This window comes from Cryptomeria japonica, chromosome 8 (assembly GCF_030272615.1).
Source record: "Cryptomeria japonica chromosome 8, Sugi_1.0, whole genome shotgun sequence".
Lineage (NCBI taxonomy): Eukaryota > Viridiplantae > Streptophyta > Pinopsida > Cupressales > Cupressaceae > Cryptomeria > Cryptomeria japonica.
The window spans coordinates 199,112,727-199,134,534 of record NC_081412.1 but is presented as its reverse complement, the minus strand read 5'-3'; the positions used below and the strand labels follow the sequence as shown (position 1 = coordinate 199,134,534).

The 21,808-nt window shown below is 37.5% G+C and overlaps 1 protein-coding gene across 2 annotated transcripts in view; it reads left to right on the top strand.

Annotated features, from left to right (window-relative positions):
- The window catches only part of LOC131048350 (SAC3 family protein B), a 66,303-nt gene that overhangs the window by 32,878 nt on the left and 11,617 nt on the right, over positions 1 to 21,808 (top strand). For both annotated transcript variants that reach the window (XM_057982278.2, XM_059209591.1), the window contains exons 4-8: positions 16,140 to 16,240; positions 16,325 to 16,540; positions 16,644 to 16,871; positions 16,957 to 17,048; positions 17,219 to 17,312. In XM_057982278.2, coding sequence (XP_057838261.2) covers positions 16,140 to 16,240; positions 16,325 to 16,540; positions 16,644 to 16,871; positions 16,957 to 17,048; positions 17,219 to 17,312 — 731 coding nt within the window. The remainder of the gene's footprint in view (positions 1 to 16,139; positions 16,241 to 16,324; positions 16,541 to 16,643; positions 16,872 to 16,956; positions 17,049 to 17,218; positions 17,313 to 21,808) is intronic.

The window sequence follows — 21,808 nt, the reverse complement described above, 5'->3', positions numbered from 1 at the left end:
GAGAGTCAAATAGTACCATAGGGCTTCTATTCCTTTGCTGCTTTGGAAAGTGCATGGATTTGAGATGATATCAAACTAAGATCTAGGTCCGATGTAATTGAAAACTTGGAAAACTGTAATAGACTAATACATAGACAGGAACTAAGTAATAGGTACAAAATCGGACAGAAAACACAGAGGTGCACTTGTGATTGCAATTTGGAGCTGATTTTACTGAATCGGGGGCGCCTAGAGTGTAATGGTCTTTCAACTTTTGCACACAAACTTAATTGAGACTTTTTGAGATGTTGTAATCTGCTCCCTTTAAATTTGATGCAATTTTTTGGGGACCAGGATGCCCAGAGTGCCTTGGTCTTCGATAGGGGCGCCCTGGTCTAGGGTTTTCTTGTCTTGGTTTTGGGTACTGGCTTGTATTTGTCTATTGAATTTCCCTTGTTCTTCTTGTCTTCGCCGTAAACCTGTAGCTGCACACAAGAGGAGAAAAATGGTGTTTGAGTGGTTAATAGGGGTTTGCCTAAGTCAAACTCTGGGTTTGGAATTAACCCTTGAATTGAACTGAAATTGAATTGGAAATGCTTGAATTGAAATGATTGACTTAATTAATTATACCTTCAATAGGTGATGACATTCTCTTAGGATAAGTCCTCCATGTGTTGATGCAATAACATGATAAATCACATAAAATCCATCATGAAATCATAATTGAAACATAAATGAAGATGCTTTGATGTAGTTTGTTGCTCCTTGAATCAAATCTGCTCTTGAATTGGAATGATAGCATAATGAGGAGATAAGGATGAGATAATAATAGATGATGAAATGAATTGAGAAGGATGCCTTATATAGGGATTTCATAATAAAATTACCTTTAGGCCAACTTAGAATTGTCATATTTTCACATGGAGCTAGATTTGAATAAGATAAGACTGTCTTATTATCCTCTCGAAATTCAGGGCAAAAAGTGTGGAACTGTGTGGGCGTTGGGCATCTCAGTCGTGACAGTTTTAGCCTGAATTTTTAGGGATGTGAGATAATAGGGTTCTAATGCCGAAAATAGTTTTGTGTGACAATATATATATATATATAGATATATAATGTTTAGATGGGGAAACATATTTTGAGATTTGAAGTGGGGCAGGATCTATGATAAATCAAGATAACAAAAGATAAAGGGCACACCTAGAATTAAGGGCCCAAATAATAAAATGTTGATGTATTAAAGTGGAATAGGATTATAGGACTCATAATATTGAATTAAATATTAATTAATTACAATAAAAGGTCCTATAATGCATATAGGAATGGGAAATACTAAAATGAGTGCTAGGAGAGTGTGAAATTGGACACCCTAATTAAGGTGTACAATTTACGACTCTACAAGTTTCAACCTTCCCAATGGGGGAAGTGCCTGTCTTATCAAGCTTCGATCCTTCTTGGTTTTGATAAAATCGCCTTTGGGTAGAATAAGGTGCTTCCAAACATTTGTTATTTGATCATCCCAAGCAGTAAAGTACTTACATTTTCTATTGATTTAACTGTGTGTTTTGGTGTTCACAAATCTCGATTTCAATCTTACTATGTATTGTTTCACTTGGGGACTCAATTTCTTTGAAAATCCTTGCATTCCTCTCCTTCTATATTTGCCAAATGATTATAGTTGGGATCGCTAGCCACATGGCGGCCCATAGGGATCCATTGTGTAAAATTGGCCAATTTGAAAAGATCCCCCAAATGTTGTTGGGGAAGGGACCTTGCCATCCTAACATTTCCCAAAAATTAAACCAACAAGCTTGGGCGATTTCACATTGGACGAATAATTGATCCATCGTTTCATCATGGGATTTACACAATGGGCATCGAAATGGGCCAAAAAATCCCAACTTCATTAATTTGTCTCTAGTTAATATTCGGTTGTGAAGGGCAGTCCATGCAAATGCACCCACTTTAGGAAGAATATTTTGATCCCAACATAATTTTGTGGGCCAAGGACATGACTTGCGTTCCCTTGAGGTGACTTCATACTTGAGCTTTGTTGAGTATTCCCTTGTCTTTGCCTCGCACTATAATCTCATCTTCGTCATTTGAGAGTATCACATGTTGGTTTTTCAATTCATCCTGTTATATCTTTCAGCTGTTCGGGTTTATCATTTCAAAATCTTTCCATTTAAAGGATCCAACACCACGGTCCCACAATATATCCATATGATCATGTACTTTGTTGTCTTATGCTGTTACGGTGATGTGATTTATACCTTCCATCCTAGGTATGGAAGATAGTAGACAATAGCTGTTCCACGAATCGAGCCAAAGGAAGCTTTGCATCCATTCCTAATTTTATATGCTAGATGATTTGTAATTAGGCTCTTGTACTTTGTCATAAAATTTCAAATAGAGTTGTGTGAGAGATTTGTAATTGTCAAAATTCGATTGGGTGTATCCTCATCTAGATATTTCTTCTATAGTACTCTACACCACATTGCATTAGGATTCTTGTACAATCGCCAAATAAGCTTGGTTGCTAGAGCTAAGTTTTGAAGTTGAATATCATGGATGCCAACCCCACCATTCACTCTACATTTTTTTAACTTCTTCCCATGCAATCAATGGAATTCTTTTCATGTCATTTGAGCCTCCCCATAAAAGTTCCTCAGTTGAGATGAGAGTTTCTATGCCATGCCTTTGGTAATTTCAATGCAGGAGAGCATATATATTGGGGTTGCAGCCACCATGGCTTGTAGCCTTTTAACATAGTTATCCTTCCAACAAGTGAGAGCCATTGCCCTTTCCAATATTCCATTTTTTTTCCACACTTATTTGCAATTTCGCTCCATAGATTGTCTCTGATTGCTCCATTGAATAGTGGGACACCTAGGTATGAGGAAGGGAATATTTCAATGTTAAAACCAAGAAAATAAGCTATCCTTCGCTGATTGGCATTTTTGGTGTTAAAGAATTCTTTTTTGATTAGTCTCTATTTATAATTTGGCCCATAGTGTGAGTGTATTCTTCTAGCACTTTATTTATCGTCTCGGCTTCCTCCAATGAAGAATTTTCAAATAATAGAGTATTGTCAACAAAGAATTGGTGTGTGAAATTGTTAAGCTGTGAATGACGTTAATACTTCTCTATAGCCGCCTGTTGAGACCTATTTCACACATCGCCCCATCGTAGATGGGGACCCCCCTATTTTTACTTTTTAGGGTTTTGTCCTAGCTTGCAGTTTCATAAATCCATTTTCTTTAAGAGTTTTGAGTCAGAGTTTCTGAAGTCGTTCTGAGCCAAGTAGTGAAATCTTTCGCAGAATCATGTTTGAATGTTGTCAAAGTGCTTAGAAGGTTTGAAGGACGAGGATCGCAATTGCTTTGGGTCATTTCTGACAACTTTCTATTTTTAGGATTTTTTTGCTTTTTTCTAAATTTAGAAAGTTTAATTTTTGGCACTTTGGGCACAATCCAAGAAGCAGCTTTTTTTGGATTGCTTTTTGCATTTTTTTGCTTTTTTGAAATTAGAACCTGGGTTTTGTTTCTCAGGTCATTTGGTCAGTGCCCATATCTTCAGATTCAATTTTTTTTGCCTCTAAGTACAAAAAGCAAGGTTATGTCTTTTTTGCTTTTTTGTGGAATTAGGGTTTTGATCCTCAGATCATATCATTACTGCCTATGTTGTCAGAATTAAAGGATTTTGCCTCTAAGTGTAAAAAGCAGTTGGAAACCCTAATTAGGGTTTTGTTCTAGAAGATCATTCCTCAAGCCATATGATCAGTACCCATGTCCTCATAATTGAAAAATTATGTCTTTAAGTGCAAAAAGTGAGGTGAAACCCTAATTAGGTTTTTATTCCAGATAGTCCAGGTATAAACATGACAAGTCAAAAATGGATATGGCAGTTTGGATGAGTGTGAAGAAGTGGCATAAAGGTTAAAATTCGCTTATAACAAGAAAAGAAGGTTTGATCAACTTGGAATCATGTCCTAGCATAAGCACATTCAAGAATGGCGTGAAGTAAGCCAAGTCCGCCTTGGCATGAGACTCTCAAACTCTGCCTTGGACATGTCCAACAAGCTTCAAAGTCCGCCTTGGTGTAAGGTCTTCCAAGTTGGCATGGCAAGGAAAAGATGAACTCCGCTCAAGCATTCATGTCCAATGACCTTCCAAGTCTGCCTCATGTCCAAATGAACTCGGCAGGCACATGTCAAACTCCTACCTTCAGTTAAGTAACCCATGGCAGAGGTTAATCAAACTCCTACCTTTGGTTAAGGTCAAGCAAACAAAAATGGCAATCAAACTTCTAACTCTGCCCTCCTAAAGCACATGGAAAACAACCTCCAAAGTCCGCCCATGATAAAGTGGCAAGAGGTTGGTAAAGTCTGCCTAGGCAAGTTTGGAAAGAGATTGTCAAAGTCCGCCCTCAATGAGAAAGACTAAAGCAAAACATAAATTGGCAAAGCACATTCCAAGTTCGCCCTTGGCTAATGCACTCCAAAGTCCACCCTAGCCACATGAAAAGAAATTAAGTTGAAGTTGGCAAGAGACCTCCAAAGTTAGCATATGTATAAAGCAACATGTCAGAAAGGTTTCAAAGTCTGCCTTGGCTAATGGAGCATGAAGTCTGCCTTGGGAGGATTGTCCAAGCTAGTTTGTAGTCCGCCCATGATGGGAGAGGGTTGGCAAAGACAAGGAGGTAAAACGTAAAACAATGATTAAGGAAAGATGAAAGTTAACATGGCTAAAGACACATGAAGTCCGCCAATCACAAGAAGAAAGCAATGGATTTGAACATGGTCAAAAGAAAGCAAAGTTTGCCAAGATATGGCAAACAAACCTTAAAGTCCGCCCATGTCCTAACATGATCAAAGAAGCAAGATGGCGAGGTATACTTGAAGTCCGCTCAAGGGGTATGGAAGTATGAACATGGCAGGAACTTCATGAAGTCCGCCTAGGCTAAGGAGAAGATAAAAAAAGGTTTGCCAAGACATGGCAAAGACCGAGGAAACATGAAAGGCATAAGAAGAGAATTGTCCAAGTAATTTGGAAGTCCACTTTGAAGAAGAAATTACAAATTTTAGACATAAAAACAAAATTTGATGAAACACAAGAAAGATAAGACTTAGACCTTCAGCACTCAACCTAGGCATAAATGGAATATGTGAAGATACCTGAGCAAGGCATGAAAAAATTCGCCCATGGATTGGACACAAAGACAATCAACTCGCTATGACGAAGATAGAAAAGTGGCTAAAGGAAATATAAGTTTGAGAAAATAAGCACATGGAATCAAGGGTCAATCAAACGAATGGGTTGGAAAATAAAACTTGACACATGAATATTTTAAATTATTTTTTAGAAATTGAAAGAAAGTTCTAGAAGATTACTTAGCTAAGGATGGAATTTGAGAAAGAAATAAAACTCTTTATTTTGGAAAGATTAAAACATTAAAACACAAAAAACTAATAAAAAATTAGAAAAAATAAAAAAACACAAAGATGAAGCTTCTAAGTTTAAAATCCTTAAACTCTATATATTTTGAACTTGTCACTTTCAAAATTCACTATTCAGGTTGGAAATTTGGAGAGCAATTGAGAAGAATTTTTCTCTCAGATTTTTGTGAAAATTGATTTTTGAAGAGGAATTTTGAAGGAGTAAAATTTGCCAAGTGTTGAAACACAAGAACACAGTGTTTTTTTTCTGATTTTAAGACATAATCATCAGAATTAAAGGTGAATTTCAGTCACAACAATCAATCCTTCTACACCTTTCTGTCTCATTTCTCCCAAAATTTATCAATTTCTAGATCAAATTCTTCACTTTCAGTCTGCTTTTTTGCAGAATTTTAGCCTTTTGACAAGCTAAAAGTGAAATTTTCAAGTAAAAGGGTCTGAAAATCAGAATTCAAATCAGCAAGTCGTCTTGAAAATAATATTGATTTTTTATGTGTTATGTAGGTTAATGACCACCAAAGGAGCACCTTCCAAAAAATCACCAATGAAGTTTGCCAGGAAAGGAGTACAACCGAAATCAAAGATCAAATCTAAATGGAAGAATGTCACAGACATTGACCTTGGACATGTGGATTTAGATGAATTCAAAAAGAGAATGTATGGGCATGATGGATACCTATTGACACCCATTGCTTGCCGGATGATGAGAAATGGCATCATCCGGGCAACTGGATTTCCTCCGGCTAAAGAATGTGCTAAGCTAATAGTTGAATGTGCTTTTTTACTACAATGCACAATCAAGAGAGATCATTGCACCTGATGGAAGGGTTTTAGCTAATCTATCAGAGTTAGCCATTCAAGAGACGTTTGGAATTCCAAACTACAATAAAACCTCCTACAAGACTAAAGAAGATACCAAAAGGATCTATGATAACCAGTCTGAACTCTATGCGGCAAATATTTACAAGTTATGGTTGGAAAAGAAAAGACCTCAAGGGAAAGTGCCAAAGAATCTATTGCGCCCAACTTCAAAGAAGAATATGGTGATATCATCCTACTGCTGAATAGAGTAATGGGCAGCCCTCAGGGAGCACCATTCGAGAGTGGATGTACTACTTCATAGATTAAATTACCTTGGGAGTCAAGATGTTCAATTGGTCCCGCATAATCAACAACGATCTTCATGAACAGTTGATAAATTTGGAGAAGACAAAGTCATTCTACATGAGCTCCTACATTATCTACTCATTGGCCATAAACTTTAGATATTCCGGACTGATCTGTAGAGGCGTAGTTGGGAATGGAGAAAATGAATTCAAGTCTTATGACTGTTACCCGCAGCTGCAACTTAAGGAGAAGAGCCACTTCAAGCAAGTCAATGATGCATTCCTGATGTACATCACAAGGACATTACAAGGAGGAACTCACCAAAGGTTATCTCCTGAAGCCAAAAGTTTAATCAACATGTATGGATCCTGGTTTATCCAGTTTCTGAAATTTACATACATAAGAATTCAAGGTTTTGACAGTCATCCTTATCGACTTCCGATCTATCCAACCAACAGGATGGTTCTACTTGAAGTTCTCAGACAACTGGAAACATATCAGAGCTTCAAAAGAATAAGACAGAAGGCAACTATATCCTTTCCATTGTTTATTGGAAATATGGAGGAATCTTGTCCAATAGCACAAGCAGCTGAAAGTGCTAGGCTAGAAATGCAGTGGTATCCCTTTACATTCTACCGACCCAGAGCTAATTATGATCCTCACAACAATATTGGATCAGTGAATGGAGAAAGATTCAGACATAGAGGATTTTTGGGCAAATGCTACAAATGAATTTGACATCAGGAAAAGACTATGGTCCAGACTGCCAGTAAGCTTGATCAGAACGACTGAACCTTTCCTTGTGTTGGATCAGCTGGAAGACAATGCAGAATATACTCAGCCTAGCTTTGATGAGCATGAGCCTTTTTCTCCTATCAAATGGTCAGAACCAGATCATGCAGACTTGACCACCTTAATGCAACCAATTATGAACTATTCCAGGTGGTGGGTTGATCAACAGAGTCATAGATTAAGATGGAGAAATATAACCTTGACTTATGACCCGATGGGTGAAGCAGAAGAATGTTCTTCAAATTCTGAGGCATCTCAAAGTGCTAGGCCAATTGAAAGTGCTAAAAAGAAAGGGAAGGCAATTGTGAATGAAGGACCTGCTCACAAGAAACAAAGGCTAGAACCATCTTGTTCTGCCGCATCAACAAACATAAATGACATATTGGCCATTGATGAGTCATTGGCAGAGATGGAAATTCCTTCCCCAGTTCATGAAGAAAACGTAGAGTCAATCCATCAAGAAGATGAGCAGCCTCCGTCTCCTACCGGCACACAAGTATTAGAGTTGGACAATGAAATGGATGTTGAGGAGGCTGAATTTCAAGAAGAAATGATTTCCACCCTTCGGGGTATCACATGTGAAGAAGACAATCAGGAAGTGGAAGGCATTGAGGAGCCCACTATTCCTGATTGGTTGAAGGAAAGATTGAAAGTAAAAACACAAGAAATAGAAGTTCAAGAAGAGGATAATATGGCAGAATTCTTGGCCAAATTAGAACAGGTTGCCACAAAGAAGCCAGCCAGAAGGTTTTCCACCATCTAGAGAGATGAAGCCAGCTGCAAGATAGTGCAAATTGCTATGCCAAAAGTGGACAAGGCAAAGGGAGATATTGGTCCCCATGAATATGAAATCACTACAATCAGTTTAGGACCAACTACCAAGAAGCAGGAAGCTGAAGACTTGGATAATTCAGTTGCTTCCATGAAGGCAAGACTGGACAAGGAAGTAGAAAAGAAGAAGGAATATAAGAAAGAAGTTGAGCGCCTAAGCCATTATATTCAGCATTTGACTAAGCCGCTCGATCAAGCAAATCCAGAAGCTCCTCCTCTCTTGAATTCATAGGAAACAGTTAGAAGCTCTGAGGAAGAAGCATTAATAGCTAGAGAGACCAAGGCATGGATGGAAAGCACAAGTAAAGAGGCAGACACATTTGTGGAAAGGTTAGCACTAACATATGGACAAACCTCCTCTTTACTCTCTAGGATTGCAAGCATGGCAAAAGCATGTGCTGATCTCCAGGATATTCAAGACAAAATTGTCCCATACCTTAGAGAATTGAAAGGAGTTTTGAAGCAAGAACTAATTAATGGAAATATAATTGAAGCAGGAGCTACATATGACTTCAACAGTTGGCACTGGACATTGGTTGCACGCAGTGAAGTCTTGGAGAAAGTGAAGGCAGATGCTGACAGAGCAGAGGAGTAGATAAAAGAAATTCAAGACAAGGTTTACCTTGTAGCTGCAGAGGTACTTGAAAAGGAAACTATCTGAGAGAAGGACATGAAGTTGGAAAATCTAAAGACTAAGACGCAAGAGATCTTCACCACTGGACCAGTCTTGAAGCAGAATCTGGCTAAGGCATCAAACCTCTTTGTCCATTAGAGATGTTTTCCAAAAACAAGAATTAGATTGGGAAATCACTTTTGCTGTATGTGCAGATGATATGGAAGGATTAGGATTCAAAGTCAATGTGCTGCCACATGTCACGATGGAAGGGGTTGATTAGATTGTGTCCAAGTTCATTGAACATTCTACCTCTCAACAGGAGAAGGGGGTGCAATCCTAAAAGATAGCACCTGGTGCCACTTGTCTTGCATGCACTGGATATTAGTTTTATTTTGGGAAACCCTATTTAAGGTTAGGTTGTCTTAATCTCGACCGTTGATCTTAGATTGATCTCAGCCATTCATTTGTTTTCAGAAACTCTATATAAACTCATTCTCTCATTTCATTTCAGTGTGGAGAGATTTATGAAACTGTTGCATAGAGCTACTTGTGTAATAAAAAGTTCATTATCAGTATTGTTTTGAAGTCTTATTGTTATCAAGTGGTTGCATGGTTGCATATTTTCTTCAACACTTAGAATAGATTTGCTTTGAGTAATTTGCTTTGAAGTTGTTAGATGAATGAAGGATTGATAGTTTAGATTGGTGAAATTTCGCTCGTACTTTTTTTGGATGGATGATTTTCATTCAATGTGTAAAGTTAGCTTGAGCTTTTGATGTGGATGCTTAACTTCTACTTTGAGTAATATTGTTCAATTGTTCGTATAATTCATGTGTGAAAATCTTGAGCACAACCTTAGAAGATTGCACACACTTTGTGGAGTTGTCCTAAGTGTGGCGAAACAAAGTGTTGTTTATTTGTTTCACCCAATCTACACCGTCTCTTGAGTTCTTAGCAATAGTTAGAATTCCTAAACCCTTATCCTTTTATCTTATTTTTTGAAATCCCAAATCAAAAAATCCAAAAACAAAGAGCATTTATTGATAAATTCGCCTAAGTCCAGCTTATGAAAGATACTAGTTGTCAAGCGTAAGTCCCCCTTGTATTTCAGCACACACTACCCAAGAATCTATCCACATAAAGTTGCCCGTTCACACATATAGACCTTGGAGTGACCTTGTGGTCTTTCTCGCAATCTTGGCACAAGTAGTGATTTTGTTCAGGAGAGGATAGAGTATCCTTTGATATTTTATTCTAATTTTCGGTATATGATAAAACGTACACCAACACCGCCCTGTGCCAATGCAATCTTCTGGCTTAACGTATTTGCCATTAGAACAAATAAAAAGGGGGATAGGGGATCCTCTTGTCTGAGACCACATGCTCCTTCGAAGAATCGACAGGGAATCCCATTGATCATTATTAAGTATCTTGGGGAAGAAATGTAGCCAAAAATCTATTTGATCCATTTTTCATAGAAATCGAACCTCCCTAATGTCTTAATGAGGAAGCACATTCGAACTCTATCGTATGCCTTGCTAATATCCAATTTTAATAACATTCCTTTCAAATTCTATTTCTTAATCAAGTGCAAAACCTCGTGCAACAATGATATTGTCTAAGATGTTCCTCTCTAGAACAAAACCACTTTGTTAATGGGAAATCGGTTTTTTGGTAAAATCGATTTTAGTCTATTTGCCATCACCTTGCCAATGATTTTGTAAATGGTATTGCATAGAGAAATGGGCCTAAAATCTGTAGAGGAGCAATCTTACTTCTTCGGAATTAGTGCAATATTAGTGTTGTTTAGATCCTTCAAAATCTTGCCCTTCCTCCTTGATTCCTCCACAACCCCCCATATGTGCATCCCCATGAAATCCTAGCATGTCTGGAAAACTAGAGTTGGGATTCCATCGGGTCCCAAGGCTTTATCTGGGTGCAACTGAAAGGTGGCCGCTTTAACTTCATCCACTGAAATTGGGGGAATCAAGTATTCATTGTCCTCAAGCGAGACTAGCCGTGGAATGCATTCTACCAAGACATTTTGAAGAGGCTTCGCATCCTCGACACCACCCAACAGATTTTCAAAAATGTGTACTCCTTCCTGTTGTAGATCTTTGGGCTCCTTCAAAATTCAACCATTTGAGCCCTGTAGTTGCGTGATCTTATTCCATCCCTTTGCATTTTTGCCATGTTGTGGAAATTTTTCGTGTTGAGATGTCCTTCCCTTAGCCATATTTCTCTTGATTTGGACCTCCAATAGCATTCCTCTCTTGCCAATATTTCACCATAATCAGCCAATAATTCCTTTTTTTTCTCATATTTTGTACGTGTCATGCCTTTGCTTATGACAAATTCACTTAGATCCTCCATTTCTTTTTCAATTCATTGTTTTTCTTCAAAGATGTTGAAGGATGCATTATTCCAATGTTTTAGTTTATCTTTCAAAAATTGTAGTTGCTTGCTGAATTCAAACATCTTGGTGCTAGAGTAAATGTTCAATTTGGCCCACCATCTCATCATAAGCTCCTTCAGATCCTGCCTCTTGAACCACATTTTTTAAAATCGAAATTGACATTTTGGCGGGAGAGAATCCTCACTGATATTAAGATCAACTAGGAAGTGATCAGAAATGGGGATCATTTTAATATGAGATGTCGGTTGAAGGGAAGTGCCCATCTATTGATCAGTTTGAGAAACCGATCTAATCTTTCTGCGATGTTGGTGAAGCCGTCCCGCTTGTTGTTCCATTTGAATTTACCATTAGTTGAAACAACATCAATTAGTTTGTTCATGTTCATGAAGGAAGGAAAATCTATTTGTCTTTGAGCCACTCTCCCTAAGCCTCCAATCTTTTCACTTGGATCCAAAATTGCATTGAAGTCCCTTGCCACTATGAATTTGTCTGCAGCCGATTGGAAATCACAGCTAAGATCATCCCAAAGAGTTTTTTGTCTGCTGTTTTTATTGGACCATATATATTATAAATGCTACCACATTAGAAGATAAACTTTTAACACTAACCTTCATCCAATTTTGATTGATAGCCAAAAGATCTAGTAAATTTTTATTGGGTTTCCACATTATTACGATCCCATTGGAAGCCTCAATAGAATCATTGAAAAGGCCTTTCCACCCTTTGCGGTTTTTGACGAAGATTTCTGCCTCTATTGAGGAAAGCTTGCATTCTTGTATAAGAACCAGGTTGATCAATTGATTGGTCCAATTGGCTCTTGATCATGCACTGCTTGTTAGGTCATTTAAGCCCCTGACATTCCAAGTGAGGATCTTCTTTGTCCTCTAAGGGAGGGCTCTCCTTCCTTGGATCTCGACATATAAGATTTGATTGAGGTTTGCTCTTGGAGTAGAGCATCCTCTCTTTGACTTGACAGGTCTAGAGTCTAACAATTTAGTGGCAGACTGGCTTATGTTTCTTGGGCAATGATGTCCAACACATCATCTTCAATTTCTTGATCTAAAGATGAATCCTTAGCCATTACTTCTTCCTTGTCCTCCATCGCCACAATTTCTTTCGCTTAGACCTTTGGATTGTTATTTTCCTTATTAAGGTTGTTGGTGTTCATAGTATCCAAAACATTTTCCATTACGGGATTGGCAGGAGATGCATCTTCATCCTTTTGTGTATTCGATTCATCCAGATCACTGAAGGTTTCCACCCTTCCTTTGCGGTATCCACTGATTCCAAGACCATGTTTCTTTTTTGGAGTCCATCTTTTAACTGGGGGTTGCATACACCCTACTTCTGAATGTGACATGCTACTGCACCTGAGGCAATATAATTTCTTCTCTTCAATTTCAAAGTTTTGAGTCCAAACAGCAGTAGAGGTGTTGTGTAGTTGAATTGTTTGGGGTAATTTTGCAGTTGAAATAAGTTGGATTCGGGCATAGAGTGTTGAATCTCCATCACCCATATCGGTGTCTAGGGTTTGATCGAGTTGATTGCCAATTTGATTCAAACCCTCCGTAGACCAGTATTCAAATGATAGGTTATATGGCTTAATCCATAAGGATCCATTTCATGGGCTCATCGCTTCTAGAACGAAATTAAATGCCCATTTCTGTGTGAACACAAAGAGATCATTAAAGCGCCATTGCCCCTTATCCAAAATTGCATCTCTACCCTTCTCTTGATCAAAATCCACCAAAATGAAGTGTTTAGGTAAAAAGTAAATTTCGGCAGCATTATCCCAAATGTTCTTGATCCATTGCCTAATTTCCTTTCTGCAGAAAACCCTTCTAACTCTCTTCTGACTATAGCTGCCTGATGAAGAGCAGCCACATTACGATTGACAATCCCTATACATTTATGTCCAATGATTTGCTTCTGGTATCATCCCAGGGTGCAAGCCACTCAGGGGCAACTTCAGATTTCTGCTCCAATTCACTATTCTGCTTTTTCGCTCTTCTCTACTGTTGTGCCATTATTATCTCTTGCTGATCTTGCTTGAGGGGGAGCAACTTTTGCACTTCCAGTCATCACCATTAGTGGTTGATGAACTGGTTGCTGTACCTTTTGCTCTTGCTAATGCACTGCTTCTCCAATAGATTGCTGATGTACTGCTTCTCCATTACACATTTGGAGCAATGAATGGGGCACATATCTCCATATCACTGCATATTACTCCAATTCGAGTACAACTTCTGTATAGTTACACCTTTGGAACAATGGATGGGTTACTTATCTCCATATCAACACATATCACTTGAAATTAAGTACAACTATTGCATAGTTACACCTTTGGAACAATTGATGGGTTACTTATCTCCATATCACCACATATCAATCCAATTTGAGTATAACTATGGTATAGTGACAGGGAGCATGCCAGTTGAATCTAGGGCAGTACAGTGCAAGTTTTCTGACTTGTCTTCCTGCCACAGCCCAACCAAGAAGACTTACTACAAAAGATCCTAAGCATGGAAAATGTGAAAATCCCCCTTCAAGTATCTTGAAGCATGTTTTTTATGAATCCACAAGGCTAACTGATTTAAGGAGATGTTAGATAATTCATTCATTCCTTCACCTGTAGCATGATCGTGTCCATTTTGATAATCAGGAAATGATATGCTCACCAGTGAATTGACAATAGGAAAATTCTTTCAAATGCATTAAAAGAACATCTGTAATGAATCTGATGGGCATGATTCATCTAATCATATATTAGATAATTCATTCTTTCAATTCCAGTATGGTTATCTTTTTTTTTTTTAATCACAAAATTATATATTTTTAATGAATTCTCTTACATTTAAATAAACCTGATAGGCCAAACTGGTTGAAGCAAACACTTCATAATTCAATAATGCATTTGTTTGAGCATGAAAGTGTTCATATGTGTTATCCCAATTTGATATGCTTACCAGCAAATTCCAGTACAAAATTTTTTGAACATAGGAATGCCTTTCGCTTGCCTTGACAACTTATTTGTAATGAATGTTTGATTTGTTTGATTTTAAGATTGTGAGAGTTAGGGCTCAACTGCTAAACCACACTCGTTTTGAGGCTTAAATTTAAAATTCAATTGAATAGAAATTCTCTAGCGGGGACCACACAACAATCACCTCAGTCTAGACAACTCTAGGGAGCTGATAATCACACCTAATTGCAAAAAGGATAGTCTCAACGCTGCAAATGATCACTTATTAAATTTTTCCTTTACATGCCCTGGCCAGAGGGCTTTGTGTGTCAAACTGTGCCTTCACTCAAACTGAATGTAGACATAACTTGTTTGAGGGGATGTTACATAATTCATTTATTCCATGTTTGTATTATTTTGTCCATTTTGATTGTTGCAACATGATATATCCACTGGATAATTCCATTATGTAAGCTCTTGAACATAGAAGAACCCTCTCAGATACCTTAAAATATACTTGTAGTTGTAAGGAATCTGACAAGCCAGTCTGTATAAAGTGATGTGATGAAATAATTAAGTAATTGACCCATTCAATTTTACTGCACTTGTCTTTATTATGATTATTACAACTTGATATATCTGTCAGTGAATTCCATTGCAGAGATTTTTGAACACACAACACTTTAAAGACACCTTAAGCTTTGCTGTTACACATTCAATACATTTCAAGGGTTTCTAAGGCTGGGGTCCCATGGAGGGGGGCTTCCTAAAAAATAGAGCTGGAGCTGCTGAGATTTTTTAGGAAAATTCTAAAGCTGGTGGTCCCATGAATTTTGTAGTGTAGTTCAGCTAAAAAATTAAGCTCCAAAATTTAAGGAACCTGGTGGTCTCATGAATATATATTTGTGTGTGCATAATAAAAACAAGTAGAAATAATTCATTTCCTTCCAAAACTATTTTTTAATAGAAATTAAATTTAGATGTTTGACAAGTGGCAGATAACATCCCTAAGCTGGTGGGGCAATTTCTAGCTCCACCCCTTTTTCACCCGCTCAAATTTGTAGGCCTAAAAAGTAGGGGCTTCCATTTTTTTTGGAAAAGATTCCAAATAATCCCACAGCACAATTTTTTTTTTTTCATGGGGCCACCTCTTATTTAAAAATAGAGCTTAAGCCCCCCTAATGGGACCCCTGCCTAAATACTCACTCATTGAATTGTAGATAATTGTTCCCCTTTAAAATAGTCACAAATTGATATATTCCCTAGTGTATTCCATTAGAAAATTCTATCAGATGCTCCAGAACATATTTGGGGTGAACCCAATAGATTAAACTGGTTTATAAGGATGTGAGATAGTTTGTACTCTCTTTCATTCAGTTGTAGTATTATTGTCTGTATTTCAATTATTACAGGTAAATATGTTTACAATAATTCCATTGCAAAGGATTTTGGCCATACAAATATATATCTAACCTGAAAGACTGAATTTGTTTAAGGGGCTCCATGATGATTAATTGACTTATTTGTTCAATCATGGCACAGCCATGGCCTCTTTGATTATGTCAAATTGATGCATTCGCCAGTGAAGTTCATAGCAGGCCTTTTTGATTATGTCAAATTGATGCATTCGCCAGTGAAGTTCATGGCAGAGGTTTTTGAACATGAGATAACCCTTTTGGATACTCTAGAATACATTTTTAATGTATCCTGTAAATGAAACTGGTTGAAGATGATGCTAGTTGATCCATTCATACATTCAATTGTAGTATGATAATGTCCATATGAATTGCCATAAGTTACCATTTTCACTATTCAACTCCATTACAGCTGTTGCTGAACACAGCAAAAGATTTCCAGATGCCTTCGAAACATATATGTAACAAGTCCAATAAACACATTTGTTTAAACCTGAGAGGGTGTGAGAATATTTATTTGGTCATTCAATTGTAGCATGATTCTGGCCATTTTGATCTGACAGAATCTGAACGGGGAGAACGTGAACGGAAAGGTGACCTTGACAAATTTGAGCGCTTACATGGAGATAGAAACCTGACAGACAAATCCCTTGCTGTGAAAAAGGTAAAATTCTATTCTGTTTTGGCATTTCTCTCATTTTTGTTTGTCAATGCTGTATTGCTCACCACAATTTGCCTTTTTGCACAGTACAATAGAACAGCCGAAAGGGAAGCTTCATTGATACGACCATTGCCAGTTTTGCAAATGACCATGGACCATATTCTTACTCTCATTGACCGGTCCTATGATGATGAATTTTTGAGCATCTACAACTTCCTGTGGGATCGAATGAGAGCAATTCGGATGGACCTCAGAATTCAGCACATTTTTAACCAGGATGCTATAACAATGCATGAACAAATGGTATGCCTTGAAACTTTTTTCTAATGCCATCTGTGCCTCAGAAACTGTAACATACTTATCATCCAACGTCATCGCTAACATTGTTGCTTCTGTTCCATGTTAGATACGATTTCATATTGTAGCTATGCACGAGCTATGTGAATATACAAAAGGAGAAGGATTTTCTGAAGGCTTTGATGCACACCTCAACATAGAACAGATGAATAAAGCATCTGTAGAGTTGTTTCAAATGTATGATGACCATAGAAAGCGTGGAAATCCTATTCTTACTGAGCAGGAATTTAGAGGCTACTATGCACTCCTAAAGCTAGACAAACATCCTGGATACAAGGTGATTCTCATCCTAATGTTATCCCAATTTTAGGGAATCAAAAGTTTTGATTGTAGTGTTCATTCACATTTGCTTATTTACTTAGGTCGAACCTGCAGAGCTGTCTCTTGACCTGGCAAAGATGACCTCTGAGATGAGGAACACAAAAGAAGTTTTATTTGCCCGAGAGGTAGCAAGGTTGGTGGTAATTATTTTTGAGGAACTATGCATATTGCTTTAATATTGAGTGTTACTAGATTTTCTGCATTCTACTAAATTTCGCTTTTTAAGTAGGTTTTACGGATTCCAAGTTTCAACAATGTTCATAACAAGGCAGCAATTTAACTGTTTGCTTTCTGTGATTTCAGAGCTTCTAGGTCGGGAAACTATATAGCTTTCTTCCGACTTGCAAGAAGAGCAACTTATTTGCAGGCATGCTTGATGCATGCTCATTTTGCTAAGGTGTGTTTTACTTATTCCAGAATATTTTTTCTGTGTGACATTTCCATGGCTTACTTATAAGCTTTAGAAGAGAACGTACCCAGAAAATTTCAACATCAAGAAATGCTTATATGTTTGGAAACATATTGGTAGGATTTTTGGATCACCAGCTTTATTACTTTATGATAACTGTTTGAGTTCTATTTTGGTCATATATAGTGTGTGCTAGCAATTTACAAGGTATTTTGTTATAGATTATTATGTGAATGCTTTTGATAGCGACATATGCATTGTCTATATTTTATGATGTATTGTAATGTCCTCAATTTTAAGGTGACATTTAATTAAATTGATTTTTATTAAGTTATCAAAGTATAAATAAAATATTCATATGATGACTTAATATTAATTAATTTAATTAAAAGAAACAATAAAATAATAATATATTATTATAAGGTCACTTTATTTAATAAAGTTCTCTAGTCGGCCTGACCTTCTAGATGTTTCCTAGAGGGCTTTATAAGGAAGTCTTGGGGTTGTAGCAAAGGATGCTTTTGGAATTGATAAACGTTTATGATTACTGGAGGCAGAAACCTTCAGGAGATCGAAGAAGGGCTAGCCAAAGTTGTGAAGTCTTCATTCGAAGACAAATTTATAGAGGTTTATGGTTGGTTTTGGAATGAGGATAGATATATTGCTAGTCTATATTGTCAACGTGCTCTATTGATATAAATCATTGCATATATTGAAGACCTCTTTAATACTTTGTATGGAATGAGTGATATTTGTTTTCATATGCTTGGATGACCGTATTTCTGCCTTAGCGCATGAATGCTAACTGAGATGAAATCCCCAAGAAGCTAAGACCGGGAGGGAGGCACGAACAACAGAAGGATCGTGTTGATGTGTTTTTCATACACATGCGAACACATAATAAAATACCCAAAAGTATCTTATCCTCTCTTGAACAAAGTTACTCAAATGCTGAAGATTAGCTTAAGGATCACTTGAGACAACTCCAAGGTTCTTGTATGTCGGGTCACAACGTGTGGATAAGCTCGTGGTTTGATGTGATTATGCTGGAATCATGAGGGGACTTACGTTGAATTGTTGAATGCTTGAATCATTGGAACTAGATCATCTGATGTTGCAATCTTGTGATGCTTTTTTATCCTAAACTAGCTTGATTTGAAAAAAAGGCAAAAAAGATGAAGGGTTGAGAGAGTCTATTCTAATACCTAAAATGTAAGAAGATAGGTGATCCTACTGGGCAAGGTCTCACCATCAATTTGAACAATTTGACACAAGATCAATGCAATCTTCTAAGGGATAATTCAAAGATATTCAAATCATTACCATCAAACATTGATCACCATCCAAGTTAATGCATAAACAACAAACATATAACAATTTGAAGTTAAGCTCATATCATTCTAGTTGACCACGCAAGGCACACTTACAATCAACAAGAGGCTAGTGGTATGGACTAAATGGATTCCACACAAATGCATTCAACAAATTCTCCCATTCAATCTAAACAACATGAAAGCAAATGAGAAATAGAAACCATGAGACTTGTTGAAATAATACATTTCACCATAACTTCAGTGAAAAGAGTATCTCATTTACAAGTCTTTAACAACAATTTCTTCTCCTCCTAATCTATTCTAGCTTTTTTTCTATCTTCTATTCTATTCTTCTCCTACTACTATTATTATCTCTCTCTTAACTTTTACAAATGAAGAGCTTGAGCCTTTTATAATGTTCTCAATACAATTCAATGGCTTAGATCAATTTGAGATCAATGGCTGAGATTTTACAATCAAAACCCTAATTAGGGTTTGTTACAAAAAACTCAATTCTGGCCAATGAAATAATTACAACACTTTGACTCATGTGATCTCTGGAATATTTGACCAATGGATAACGGGGGCAGGTGCCTCGAAGTTTGTGCCATCATGGACGAGTCAGGTACATTGCATCTAGACATGTTGATGTGGAACTTCTTTGATTGGTGGAGTAGTGACTGGGATGATGGCTAGGATACCACTTTAACTTGCACTTGTATACTTGGTAGATCATCATGAAGGGACGTTGAGAGATATGTCTTGACACTCATCATTTCAAGTTCGCTCAAAGTAGTGCTGATGGGAAGCATTGATGTAGTTGAGTCATTCCTCCATCCTCGCCCGCTTGCCTTGGGGTGATTGTATGATTTCTCCTTCGCACTCCTTTGATCTCTTCATCATGATAGAATGAGAACTTAGAAGGTATCCTACTCCATTTGTTATTGCGGTTGCTTCATTTTGCAGCTATTGAAATGTTTGAAGTCCTAGCATTTTGAGTATTCTCCGTGCCTTTGAAGTGTTCTTGATGCTGCTTCCAGTCTGTTTCTCCATCCTTTTCATTAGTTATTCTTGCAAAATAAAACAAAAGAAGGTATTAAGCACACATGATACATAGCTTATACAATCTCTTAATTTGATATAATCTCCGATTTTATGTGATTTGCAGGTTGATAAGAGAAGGTCGTTGTCTTTGTGATGAAGTTTGCTGCTATCCCTTGATGAATTTCGCCTCCTAAATCAGTGGATCTGCACTTTATTGATTGAATTCGCTTTCATTCTTTGGTGGATGTTGCTGTTGGAGGATGAAATTCTCTACTTTATCTGTAAACTCAATGCTTAAATTCGCCCTTGATGCTGATTGAATTTGCTATCTTGCTGATGAAATTTGCTAATTAAAGAGGAAGAAAATGTTTTGATTTGATGCTTGAATGATTGTTTGAATGATCTTATAGGCGCTTAGGACAAAAGTTGTATCTTTTCCTATGAAGGCTGACCTGATTTAGCATAAAGAAAATTTATTATTATCTTTTAATATTGGCCGACTTACATCTTCTGATTCAAATTTGAATTTTGTTTTTGGCGCCAAAGTAATGTTTGGTTAATCTTTAAAGTGCATTCAAATATAAAGGATTTCGCTCTCATGAGGGTTTTCATGAAGTTCGCTCCTAAGCCCTTTCACTTGAAGTTCACTCTTCTTGGCTGGCACATGAAGTTCACTCTCCAACCTCAAAACATGAAGTTCACTCTCCAACCTCAGCACATGAAGTTCGCTCTTGGAAGCCATCACATGAAGTTCGCTCTCCTTGGTTTGGACATGAAGCTCGCCTTGGCTTGCACATGAAGTTCGCTCTTAGACCAAGGCACATGAAGTTAGTCTTAAATTTCGCCTTTCATCATCACTTTGACTCCAAAATCACTCTTTCCAAGCATTAAATCGGCTCAAAACAATGTTCTTATAAACAATCTTGCAAATTCACTCTTGATCCCATGCTCATGAAGTTCTCTCCTCTTGGCTTCCACATGAAGTTCGCTCCTCTGGGCTTGCACATGAAGTTCGCTCCTCTTGGCGTCCACATGAAGTGAATTTCAAACCAAAATTGAGCTCGCCCTCAATCACTTTCATTGCTTCATCAATTCAATCCATCCATTCAAATGCTTCAAAATATACTCAATGTGCAGTCTGGGACAAATTCGCTCTCAATAAGGAGCACGTGAAGTAGCTTGCAAATACACCTTTGAGTTGAATCTCATTACTTTATGTCTCAGTTGGTATCTCTGCAATTTTGCATTTCTTTAGCTTATGTCCGCCCAAGTTGGAATTCGTCTCTTTTAACCTTCAAGTGTGTGCTTCCTCTCTTGATCTCACTGGCCTAGTAATTCGATGTCTTTCATCTTTTGCAATCTGACTTTGATATCAACCTTCATCCATGTGACTTGAAAGCTTCATCTTTCATCTTCCAACTCTCATCTTTGTGACTTGAAATTTTGCCTTAGGTAAATCTGCCTTGTCATCTTTTGGGAAATTCGCCATCCATGCATATGAAAGTGTCACATCAACCTTGAGGAAGGCTTAAAAATCAATCTCGCTCCTAGCCAAGAGTAGTGAAAGGGAAATTTGCTCCAAATGCCATGCACATGAAGTTCGCCTCATAACCTTTGCACTTGAAATTCGCTCTTGAAGGCCAGCATGTGAAGTTCGCTCTCCAAGGTGAGCACATGAAGCTCGCTCCTAAACCAATGCACATGAAGCTCGCTCCATGATCCATGCACTTGAAGTAACCCTCTAACTTGCCCTTCATTATCTCAAATTCAAAATTATTCTCTCCTAAGTATGTTAAGACGTCAATTTAGCTCAAGGAAATGATCTATTAGCAGTTTTGCATCTTATTTTGGGCAAATGAGACAAATTCGCTCCAAGGCTTATGCACATCAAGTTTGCTCCAATCACCTTGCTCATGAAGTTCGCTCCAATCACCTTGCTTATGAAGTTACTTTCAACTCAAAATCACTCTTTCTAAAGATCAAATCGGCTCAAGGTAAATACTCTCACATCATCTCTTGGGCAAATGAAGGAAATTAACTATCATTTAGGAGTACATGAAGGAAAATTCGCTCCATTACCCTTTCTCATGAAGTTTGCTCCATTAGGCAAGCACATGAAGTTCGCTC